This window comes from Colossoma macropomum, unplaced genomic scaffold (genome assembly GCF_904425465.1).
Source record: "Colossoma macropomum unplaced genomic scaffold, Colossoma_macropomum, whole genome shotgun sequence".
Taxonomy (NCBI): domain Eukaryota; kingdom Metazoa; phylum Chordata; class Actinopteri; order Characiformes; family Serrasalmidae; genus Colossoma; species Colossoma macropomum.
The window spans coordinates 28,260,851-28,272,622 of record NW_023494809.1 but is presented as its reverse complement, the minus strand read 5'-3'; the positions used below and the strand labels follow the sequence as shown (position 1 = coordinate 28,272,622).

At 38.0% G+C, this 11,772-nt stretch overlaps 1 protein-coding gene across 1 annotated transcript in view; it reads left to right on the top strand.

Moving 5' to 3' along the window:
* Window positions 1–11,772, top strand: part of pou6f2 (POU class 6 homeobox 2) — a 211,116-nt gene that overhangs the window by 154,211 nt on the left and 45,133 nt on the right. The window contains 1 exon segment of the mRNA XM_036558920.1: window positions 1,050–1,187. Coding sequence (XP_036414813.1) covers window positions 1,050–1,187 — 138 coding nt within the window.

Here is an 11,772-nt window from a genome sequence, read left to right as displayed (position 1 = left end):
TTGAATGAGCTACAATACAGATGGCATATATTATCATTATATATGTATATATATAAAGCCAACCAACATAACAGCCACATCAGTCTAGAAGGTTTCTGCATCTGCCAAATAAGTGCTGTAAGTTTGCCGTCTCCCTGTACATGTTAGTTTTTATGTCTGGAGCTGGAATCTTGGTGGTTCCCATTGATTCCAACTTAGCATTTCATTAAGACTCTACGTCTCGTGGTGTTTACCTTCTTTGATCTGTTTCATTTTCTTCTGATTCTAAGTAAATACTTATGATTTCTTGTATAATTATGTTTTATCACCTGTCTGTAAAGCACTTTGAGCTGCCACCGGCATGAAAAGTACTATATAAATAATAAAATATTATTATTATTATTATTATTATTATTATTTCACAAAAACTTACTCCTGCTTAGCGACAGGTGCAAATATTTAGTACCTACTCAAGGAAGCTAGTTTGCGCGGTGCAGCCCAGTTTGATTTAGTGATACGTAGACCTGAAATGAGTAAATACTGACATTATAACTACACACTTAAAAAGATGGTTCTTCAAGGGTTCTTTAATGGTTCTAAAGTGAACACTTAAAGAAACTTTGCATGATTAGATGGTTCTTTGCATCATGAAATGGTTCTTCACATTGAAGGAAAATGTGCTGTAGATTATCCTGTATAGAACCTTTTTTGAAAAAAGCTTCTATGTAGCACCAAAACCGGTTTGTCTATTGTTAAAAGGTTGATATTCTCGTAATAGAAGAGCCCTTTTGGTGCTATATAGAATTATCTTCAAAAAGGTTCTAAAGACCACCGTCTACAGTACATTCTCCATCAATCCGCATTTATGGTTCTATATAAAGCATTTTCTTTACTAAACAACCCTTGTGGAACCTTTTTTTACGAGGTTAGCCTATGTTTTGAACTACACACAGCTGGTTCAAGCAGCCCCTGGGTGTTAAACGCTGGCATTTGTTGTGGAGTTACTTGTGTATCTGATGAAATTCCTTGCTGTGTAAGTTTGTAACTCTTCTGTTCTCGTCTCTCTTCAGCTCAACCCTTTAGCCAGCCAGGCAGCAGTTGCTGCTGCGGCAGCGATGGGCTCCATTGCTGGCTCACAGGTGTTTGGCAACGCTCTGCCCAGCCTGCAGGGGGTCACAGGCCAACTGGTCACCAATGCACAGGGACAGGTCAGTAATACGCACACACATACACACAAACACACAAATTTGTATTGCTGTCTTTATGTGGTGTTTCACTTTATCTATACTATAGTACGTCTGTACCATATAGCACTACAAAAAGCTTTGTCTATTGTTACAAACTTGACATCACAGTAACAAAAGAACCCTTTTTGGAGCTCAACACATGCTGCTCTGACCTTACGGAAGGCAAATCCCACCAAAGATGAAATTAAAACAATAAAATGTAAATGCAAACCACTTTTTGTCCTTTCTTTTTCCAAACATGTGTGCAAATATCCTGCCAAAATTGAAAAGGAAATTAAATATCTACATTTGCAATTTCATTTTTCAGGCCTCAGAAAAAAAGTATCAGACCAAACGCAAGCCTGGTCGAGCATATACTGGTTCGTATAACTTAGAAAACTATTGTGTATCTCGATATAAATGCCAGTGTAACATTTTCACAGTTTTTTTTTCTGAGGCTGTTTGGTCTGACAGCGTTTGGTCTGATGTTCAGTTACACCAGACCTGAAACATGACGATGGTTTTTCTCGAAACTCGAAGTGGTTTAGCTTGAGGAATGATGCTGTTCTCGCTCTGAGGTCTGAGGATGTCCTTAAATGTACCCTGTATCCCCACCGTGTGCTAATTAACATATATTTGCATGTCAATTTGAAAACGAAAAGCAAAGTGTGAAATGAACAGTAAATCTCCAGCAGGTGGCGTCGACATTCATTTGCATTTGCCTTTTTATTCTGACACTTAAAGCGCGCCGACGCCGAAAACTGAATCACAAACTGTCACTTTGCTGTTGATTTATGTTTTACATTTTCATTTTCATTTTGTCAGATCTGCAGCCGATTGCTGTGAAAAAGAAATAAGAATGTGAACACTGCATTTTGATTTTAGTTTTGACACGTATTCTGCATTTCATGAAGAAAAGCCAAAGTGAAGCTTGGATTTTCTTTTCTCTGTTAGCTTTTTAATTTTAGATACGGCCATGAAACACCAGAATAACGACTAAAATCAAATGACAAATAGCTGTTTTACATTTATTTTTATTTTTGACACAAATGGCTCGTGATTGTGAGAAAAATGAAATTGCAAATGTAGCTTTCATTTCATTTCTAATTTGGGCTGGATATTTGCACACATGTTTGAAAAGAAGAAGGGCAAAAAGAGGTTTGCATTTACATTTTATTGTTTTAATTTTAATTTCTTTTTTGGCTGGATTTGCCACCCATACTGACCTAACCAAACTAATCTTAAACTAATCTTGATCATCTAAACAAGGAAAGCTGGGAAAGTCCTGCCCTTGACCCGACTCTCCTTGACTTCTTTATCATATATGGTCACTACCTCTTTGTTTCAGTATCACTTAATTAACTGACATTGCTTATGCTGCATTCAACTCACCTGCATCCTCAGAAGACTTGTCATTCATCAAGTTTTGAGTTCTCTTTGAATAATCTTTCAACACGCTCACAGTGCTCGGGGACGAGTACTGAGGCCAACAAGAACCTAAACACGAACTCATAAACACACTGCAAACACATGCAGCTTCATAAATGCTACAAAGCCACTCATAACGATGGAAATGTTTCTAGGAGGGTCTTTTAAAGGAGATGGAATATCTATGATAGTTTATCAATGACAGAAGTTTGTAAGACTGCAAAGGCTCACATTCAGTCATATCTGGTGTTGCTATGTGTAAATTATATAGTATAGTACAGGGGCAGCACGGTGGCGCAGTGGGTAGCGCTGTCACCTCACAGCAAGAATGGCCTGGGTTCGATTCCCGGCCGGGTGACCAGGGTCATTTACTGTGTGGAGTTTGCCTGTTCTCCCCGTGTCTGCGTGGGTTTCCTCCGGGTACTCCGGTTTCCTCCCACAGTCCAAAGACATGCAGTCAGGCTGATTGAACATGCTAAGTTGCCTCTAGATGTGAGTGTGTGTGTGTGAATGTGTATGTCTGTCCGTCTGCCCTGTGATGGACTGGCGACCTGTCCAGGGTGTATCCTGCCTTCTGCCCAATGACAGCTGGGATAGGCTCCAGCACCCCACCGCGACCCAGAAGGATAAGCGGTTTAGATGATGGATTGGTGGATAGTATAGTACAGCAATGATAGTAATCTATATAATATGTATAGTAACATTGTTTTTGTATTATAAAATTTAGTGACACAAAAGATGGTTTTTCAGGGGTTCTTTAGCAAAGGGAATGGTTCTATTTAGAACCATGAGTTCTATACAGAACCATTTACATGCTTAAATGGTTCTTTGCATGGTGAAATCATTGTTCAGATTGATGAAGAATGTGTTGTATATGGTTCTATTTTGAAAATGACCCTGTATAGCATCAAAAGGGTTCTTCTATTACTTCGATGTCAAGCTTGTCACGATAGAACCCTTTTTGGTGGTATATAAAACCATTGTCAAAAAGGTTCTATATGTCATTCTGAAGAGTCATTTCACCATGCAAGGAACCATTTAAGCGTGCAAATGGTTCTATAGACATCATGGTTCTAAATGCAGCCTATCCCTATACTAAAGAACCCTTGAAGAACCATCTTTTTAAAGAGAGTACAGCTAATTCCCATCACGATATAATGATATTAGTTATTGTTCAAATTACAGCTTTATCTTACTTTTACTGGCTGATGTTTATGCTGCATAGAATTTAAAAGTTTGCATGGTTCTGTCCTTTCTGAGTGTTCTCCGTTGTGTTGTGGCTGACTCTGCAGTGTTTCTGAAGTTGGATTGCGCTGTTGTCGGAAGAAAATATTGTATCTGCAAAATGGTAACTTTACAGGAGAAGGAAAAAACATACTTTACTTTTAATGTAAGTCAATGGAACCAGACATTTGTCCAAGTAATTTTGGGCGTTTCTTTTAGTTCATTCATCATGAAATGTATACACAATGTAGAGGCCTACAGGCATTTTTAAATTATGTCAAAAAATGAAAAACGACAAAAATAGAGATACAAGGTTTTGTTCCGACAGCTGCATTTACAGTGCATTTGTGAACTGTAGCTCTGGTGTCGTCATTTTGATGAAAGTGTCCGGATGTTGTGTGCAATTACACATTTCCACCAGAGAGGTCTCCAAATCCCCAAATCTTACGTAATGTATCTTTAACAAATTAACACAAACGTTTCTTGTGAACATTTCTTTAATGTGCATGAAACGCTGTATCCCACTTGCTGTAATTTCACCATATAAATTCCTCAGTATTAATCTTACAAACACACAGTAATCTTGTTAGTCTGATTTGAATTTTATTCTGCTGTGAAGTAGCGAGCCTGCTCTGAGTGTGATTAGCATGACTGCTCGGCGGCCCAGTTTGCGCTTTCTTTCTTCAAGCGGAGTGTCCTGCGTTTGATTGGTCGGCAGCTGGGGCGCGTGGGGACTAAAAAGCTGACCTTGTCATATTTACGGGGGCCGGCTGCAGAATTGTTCCATCAGTAGCCAGAGGCTTGAACGATGGCGCTTGTCAAAGCGGAGCTCTATCTAATGAATCATCTTATCGCAGGTGCACACTGCTCTCATATTAAAGGGAACGACTGTGTGGCCGATGTGCCCTTTCATGCCACTGCTAGCGTTATTTACCTTAACCCCTATCTCATCCCTCTCCTTAAGCTAACTCTTATGATCTCCTAATGCAGCACAGGGTGTTGTTTGAAGAACAGCGAGGAGGAGACTTGATTTTCAGACTCTTTTTGAAAAGCAGCATGGCTTGCAGAGGAGTGAGAGGAGCAGCTTAACCAGATATCTTAGCATGGCTAAGAATGAATGGAAACTATTTACCACCGGTTAGCATGATCTCATTTACATGATGGTAATTGGCAGCCATTGACTTTCATTCACTTTTATTAGCATTTCTCACTCAACTATTCCTCATATTCCTTTGGAGAAATGAGTACATGTTATGTTTAAGTAGTGAATTTGTACACAGTTTGGACAAGAACATTTCTAAACTTTAAAATTTATAAAATTTTATGTCTAGTTATACATTTATAAGTAGTAGAATGAAACTGGGGAAGATGCTCTAGGGGTATGATGGAGCCTGTAATTTCCCCCTTGATCAAATGAAAGTGCCAAATTGAATCCCAGCTGTGCTGTGACTACTTCTGAAATTTTATCTGAATGACTCTGTTCCTGGGATTTGTTCCAGATCCAGCTGATGTCATTTTTTTGGGGTAATTAATAGTGATATAGTGGGATCATACGGGATCTGTGGAGAGAATAATTTCTTATTATTGAAAGTAAAAAAGATTGGTTTTACTTTTAAAGTGAAAATGTAAAGGCCTTTATGCAGAATCATAATCATCATCCTGCAAATGCTAAACTCATGTAGAATTTTTATTTGTTTTACCTTTTATTTGACAAAGATCAAGCTTCAACACTGTCACTACTTTTGGTCCTGCGTCTGCTTCGGAGTTAAGCCATGGGCACATTACATGACACATTACATATAAAATCTGAACAGATTATAAAAGACTGGGTGTCTTACACTGTCCGACTGTTTTGGTCGACTGAAATATTGTGGATCCACACTAAACGATTAGGGATCACACACTACTCAACTTTTAATCTGCTTCTGAACTGAATGGAGCTCACTGAACTCGCGTTCTCCCATTACTAGGAGACGCAAATAAACAAACGTGAGATGCTGCTGCTGTTTTCTCTGCCGTTTGCAGTGAAACAGTAAAGAAGCAACATGTTTAAATGAGGATCATGCATTTAAAAATGTGATCAGTTTGGAATGTTTTAGAGTTTTAAATGTACATAAATTCAATTGTGCTCATGCCTTAAACTCAGCTCATTAAAAAGCTTCACTCCACACGAGAGACTTTTCACCATTTTTCTTTGTTTACTTGCTGTATTTTCGTCTTTTGCGCTCTCAGTTTTCATTGGCTGTTGCAGGAATCCGTTCAGATTGAGTCGTTGATCAGTTTAGACTAGATTTCGCTCAGTTTTGGGTCCAAAAAATCAAATATGTTTGATAAACTCCAACTGGTCTGAAACGCGATTGAGAGAACACGACTCGAGTCTCTCTCCAACTGTCGACTCTGACTAACCCAAAAATCTGCAGACTACAGCTGACCAGCTCAGACTCGGCCAGACTGAGAATCGGGGCTAAAATAGGGGTAAAGGTCATGTAGTGTAACCCCAGCTTTAGGAACAGTCTCAAAATTACTGGAAGAAGAAGTGTTTCTATTATCTCTGTAAGTGCACCTGCTTGTGGTTACCTGTACATCACTGACGATGCCTCCTGAAGTATCAGCAGATGTACTTTCAGAGATTCTACTACTAATGATATTAATAACAACACTTTTTCTTCCATTGCTTTTGAGACGGACCCTAACTGTGATGCAGACGTGAGTGCAAACAAAATAGCATGTGAGATGAAGCTTAGTCTTCGTCAAATAAAAGAACGTAACGTTCAGTTCAGTACAAGTTGTTGTTGTAATGTTTTGTCATCTTTTATTTCATAACAAAAGTGTATTTTGTTGCAACAACTGATCAACATCATCATTAACGGTGACAATAAAAAATAATTCTGACCGAATCGTGTTATTGATTAGTTGTCATGATGATGTTTGCGCACCATATTTACATCACTAGAATGAAAAGTGAAAATGCAGACAGCAGAGACTACAGTTCAGGGTTATGAATGACTAAAGAAGTACAAAATACGTAAATACTTTATCATAGAATCAGAATCTAGAATCAGCATTCGGACTACCGTGCAAGTTCCGTTATTGTTTCTGAGTAAAACAGCATTTTTGAGGGTAGTGCAGAAGCCATCCTGTGGCCTTGTTGATTTTGATAATAGTGTGATTTAGAAGACTGGGAAGGTATTCATGTTTGAAAGAGCATCGTGCAAAAGAAAGAAAAATCCTTGTAATTTTAATTTATTGAAAGAAACATTGAGCCTCACCAAACTTTCTTAAGAAGAAACTTCTTAAAATCCTCTTATGCAGTTTTCACAAAACTTCTGACATCCACCTGTGTTTTCTTATTTGGGATCTGTTCTTAGATAAGAACAGAATCTACACACACTCAAGAGCACAAAGGTGGGAACAGTTCTGCGGTTTCAGAAGACATCATGAATCTGATATTGATTTTTTCTTAGGACATTTCTCAAGAACACATTTAAGAAAATATATTGGTAAATGAGGCCCAATATGTATGATAAATATTCAGTTTAGCCACATGTTTTCTTTTCCTGATTAATCAAAACTATAATGAATAGAATCTGGAAATCATTAGTATAAAGTGTCAATAATGTAGTAATTAAGAACAGAATTGCGACTGTCACACGTATTTTACTGTCCGTTGCAGTGCTGTCTGTAGCCGCTTAGCTTCCTGAGTGTACAAGACTTAAGACAAGCCAGTGTTTCTCTGATACCCACAGCTGTTTTGTCTGATGTCTGAAACTGACTCTGGGCTTAGGATGTCCAAAAAGTACTTTTTTTGTACATGGATGTTTTTGTCTGCTGCAACAAGAGTGTTTAACCAGTGCAGCTCAACAGCTGCATTTCTAGAACAATTATATATTTTAGGCACAATGAATGTGGTACCACAAAATATGTTTCAAAGTTCAGTTATGTTCACATGTAGGAATACTAATGTCTTGCAATTGTTTCCTTGAAATAATCAGTAAATGAACTCTTCTAGATCACTTTGCTATCCGGTGTCGACCAGAGGAGGATGGGTTCCCCTTTTGAGTCTTGGTTACTCTAAGTATATCTTCCTCTTGCTCTTAGGGAGTTTTTCCTTGCCACTGTTGCCATTGGCGACACTCATGGGGGCTCGGACCTGGATTTTTCTGTAAAGCTGCTTTGTGACGACACCTGTTGTAAAAAACGCTACATAAATAAACTATTTGAATAAACCATACCAGTCGCGGCACACTTCCGTCGAAGTGTTTACTTTCAGATTTTATACATCATTATTGTGCATGAAATTATCCAGCAACACAGGGATGCAATATACCGTTAGAAAGCTTAAAAACTCCGGATTTGATTCCCAAAAACAATTTTGATACGTTTATCACAGCAGTTACAATAGTCTCATTTGCAACATGAGCACCAAATGAGCAAACGCTAGCAAATCCATGGATCCTCACCTTTAAAGCTTTGCCACTCTCCACAGAGACATTATCATCCAAAACGTGTGGTCTGATAACAGCAAGAGTCAGAGATCAGTTTAGCTGACAGTGTTACCTTTTAAATTAAGCCAAGATCATGACTGTAGCCATCACTGGGTGCCCTTACCTTGGTTTACCATGTCTGGGCACCGGCCTAATTCACTGCACAATGAAATCTTTGAAATATCTATGAAATTTCACAGCAAATCGACTTGATTGAATTTGATAATTTGGTACGATTCAAAATTTTCTTTAAAAATTACTTTTAAAACACAAATGTGGTGTAAAAAAAAGTGGAAAACGGGTGACGAAAACAATAACGCTGGAATCGATCCTATAATTGATCCTAAATTGAACACTGATGCGGTTGAATCGATGCATTGTTCCACTCCTGGCGTCTGTGTGCATGTGCTCAGCTAGCGTCTTGATGCTAAACATCGCTAATGAGCTTCGTGTGTGTGTACTCGGAGTCGGGAGGCGCCTGCGGGGGCCTGGCTGGACGTATCGGCGTGACGCTGGCTTTGATGGGCCGCGCTGTGCGTTTGTGCTGTCATGGCGGCTGACACCGGCTGACACAATCAGGTCACGGAGATGGTCAAAGCCCTGGGCTACAGCCTCTGCCTCCCGACCTTATTACTGCAGCCCATTATTCAGTTTCAGCTCGCTAAAACACTCGCCAGCCTTTGAGCCTGCGCCACCGCCACCCCTCCCTTTTCTGCTTTTAGCATTAAAGATACTAATACATGCCCTGAACGTGGCCAGCAGTCCGCCAGATGATGCCTCAGACGTGGCACAGAAAAGAAGATGAAAAAAAAAGATAAAGAAGAGCATTAAATTTCAGATCAGAGGTAGAGGCCATGCTGTTTGCTTTGTCTTTGTAGCTTTTGTGCTAAAGCATGTGCCTGGTGGAAAGACTAAAACATCCCAAGCACAGCCACCATCGCCTTAAGCTCAGTCTAAATGTGGACGTCTCAGGCTAAAGCATATGAAATATTTGCCTCTTGTACAAACATCAGTGAGTATTCGCTTTAATAAAACAGCTCTAAGATCTGATTGGACGAGCCATGTTTGAAGCTGATGTTACACACATCGACTGAATTCTGTATTAATGCAGCAAGTTACTAAAAACACGTTGTGCTTCGTTGTGGCCTTCTCTGGCTTTAACTCCACCGCTTGGCACAAGAATTATTAACTGTGATATTATTAATAGATACACTGCAAAAATAGTATATTGTCAAGGGAAATGATGTTAAATCTAGTCAGTATACTGAATATTTCCAATTTTGAGATGGTTGTGCATTTATGATTAATACTTAAGATTATTCTGCTTATTTCTAGACATTACTTGTTTTAGGTCATTTTATTAAGTAAAATTATCTCACTTTACAGGCAGATGATTTTGCTGGTTTCAAGCACATTTCTTAAAACAAGCTAAATACACCATCAACTATCTCAACAGGAGATTTATTGACTATATTTAGGATAATTTTACTTGACAAGATGCCATTTTTGCAGTGCACTTCTTGGCAGAAGAATTATTAACTGTGATTATTATTAATAAATACACTGCAAAAAATCTTCAAGTGAATTGATCTTAAATCTAGTCTTAAATCTAGTCTGTAAATGTAATATTTCCTATTTTGAGATGGCTGTGCACTGACTATAAGATTATCCTTGTTTTAAGTCATTTTATTAAGTAAAATTATCTTGCTGTACTGGCAGATAATTTTTCTGGTTTCAAGCAAAACCAGCCAAACTGTCTGCCAGTCCAGTGAGATCATTTTACTTTCTAAAATTACTTAAAACAAATTTAAAAAGTCCAGAAATAAGTTAAATAGTCTAAAATTAAGATTACAACAATCTCAACAGGAGAAATATTAGATTTTTTGATTATATTTGAGATAATTTTACTTGACAAGAGACCATTTTTTGCAGTGTAATACGTTTAATTATTTATAGAACAATATTCCGCTGCATATGAAGCCTAGCAACTCATTTAAACTGTGTTACTGTAACAAACATTCACTGATGACTTATTGCTGATTGCCTGATGAGCTCACTACTGGGACAAAAACAAAAAGCAAGCCACCCTGTGCAGCTCACTGTTGGCATCAGTAGAATCATTTCATGAATTTCAGAGTGTAGAACCAGAGCTTTCTGTGTGTCCCCATGTGTTCTGATCCCTAAGATGAGCAAGGCTTCCTTTATTGTTGGATGTGCTATGAATTTAAGAGATTTTAAGAGACTTTTAAGAGACTATTATTCACACAGGTGCAAAAGTGAGTGAAAATCTTAGGTGTGCAGCCCCCTTGTAGTACTTACATACAAATGTATATAAAAAGTATATACAAAAAATATATACATTAGACTCTAACTAGACACATTAATATACACCAGTGTTGCACCAATTCCAATGCACCATTTTTGTACTGTATTAAAAGTTATGAAATAAAAACTGATATGTACAGTTGTACACATTTCCACATATTCAATTTGTGAGTCTGAGGTAGATAAATGAGATGCAGGGCACACAGAGGCAAAGAGTGCCAAAAAGGGTTCCATGCTGATAGCATGGAAGAAACACTTTTGGCTCCTTAGAAAGTTTTTACTGCACAGAACCATTTTTGTAAGTGAGATGTGCAGTGTGAAAGCCGTTCTAGTTTATAGAACCTCCACACAATGTACAGGTTCTAGAAATAACTCTTTAAATGGTAAAGAACCTTTTCATAACATGAAGGTTCTTTAAAAAATGGTACTTCAGAGAACCAAAAATGTTTGTTCTTAAAAGTGTAGGCTACATTCTTAGCAAAAATGGTCCTATACAGTACCAAAAATTAGAAGTAGAACCTGTTTGCCCAAAACTTTTTTCACAAGTTTAGCATTCAATCAAAATAAATAAACAAATAGGACTATGGGTATTCATTCTTATTCAGCTCTGCTTTGAAAACCTAAATATGAACACCTTATTCTGTCAAATACTATATTATTTTTCCAGAATGCAGGAAGTCAATGCAAGTCACCTTCTGTATTTTTGTATTGATTGTTTGGTTATGAATTTATTATTATTCATTTATTAAAGTGAGAATGTCTCAATAAAAACATTCAAACAATGACCAAAAGGCAAAAAATTGCATTTCCTTAAATATTGGTGGTCCAATCCAAATTAATATGACCATTTCAGTGTCTAACTAAATACTTAGGAAAGACTTTCTGCACATATTTAATCATGACTGGACATAAACCTGGTGCAGCCCAGTCCAGTTCGCCATCTGTAGGTAACTCTAGCCCTACAAGTGCTGAGGAAAAAGACAAATGGAGTTCAGAGGTCTTTTCTTTGTGCTCTACCGTTAACACTTAAGTCTAAAGAAGCCTCTGGGAGTTATTCTGCGACTCTGACTCTGGGCTAAATGGCTGCTGTTCTGTTGTTCTTTCTC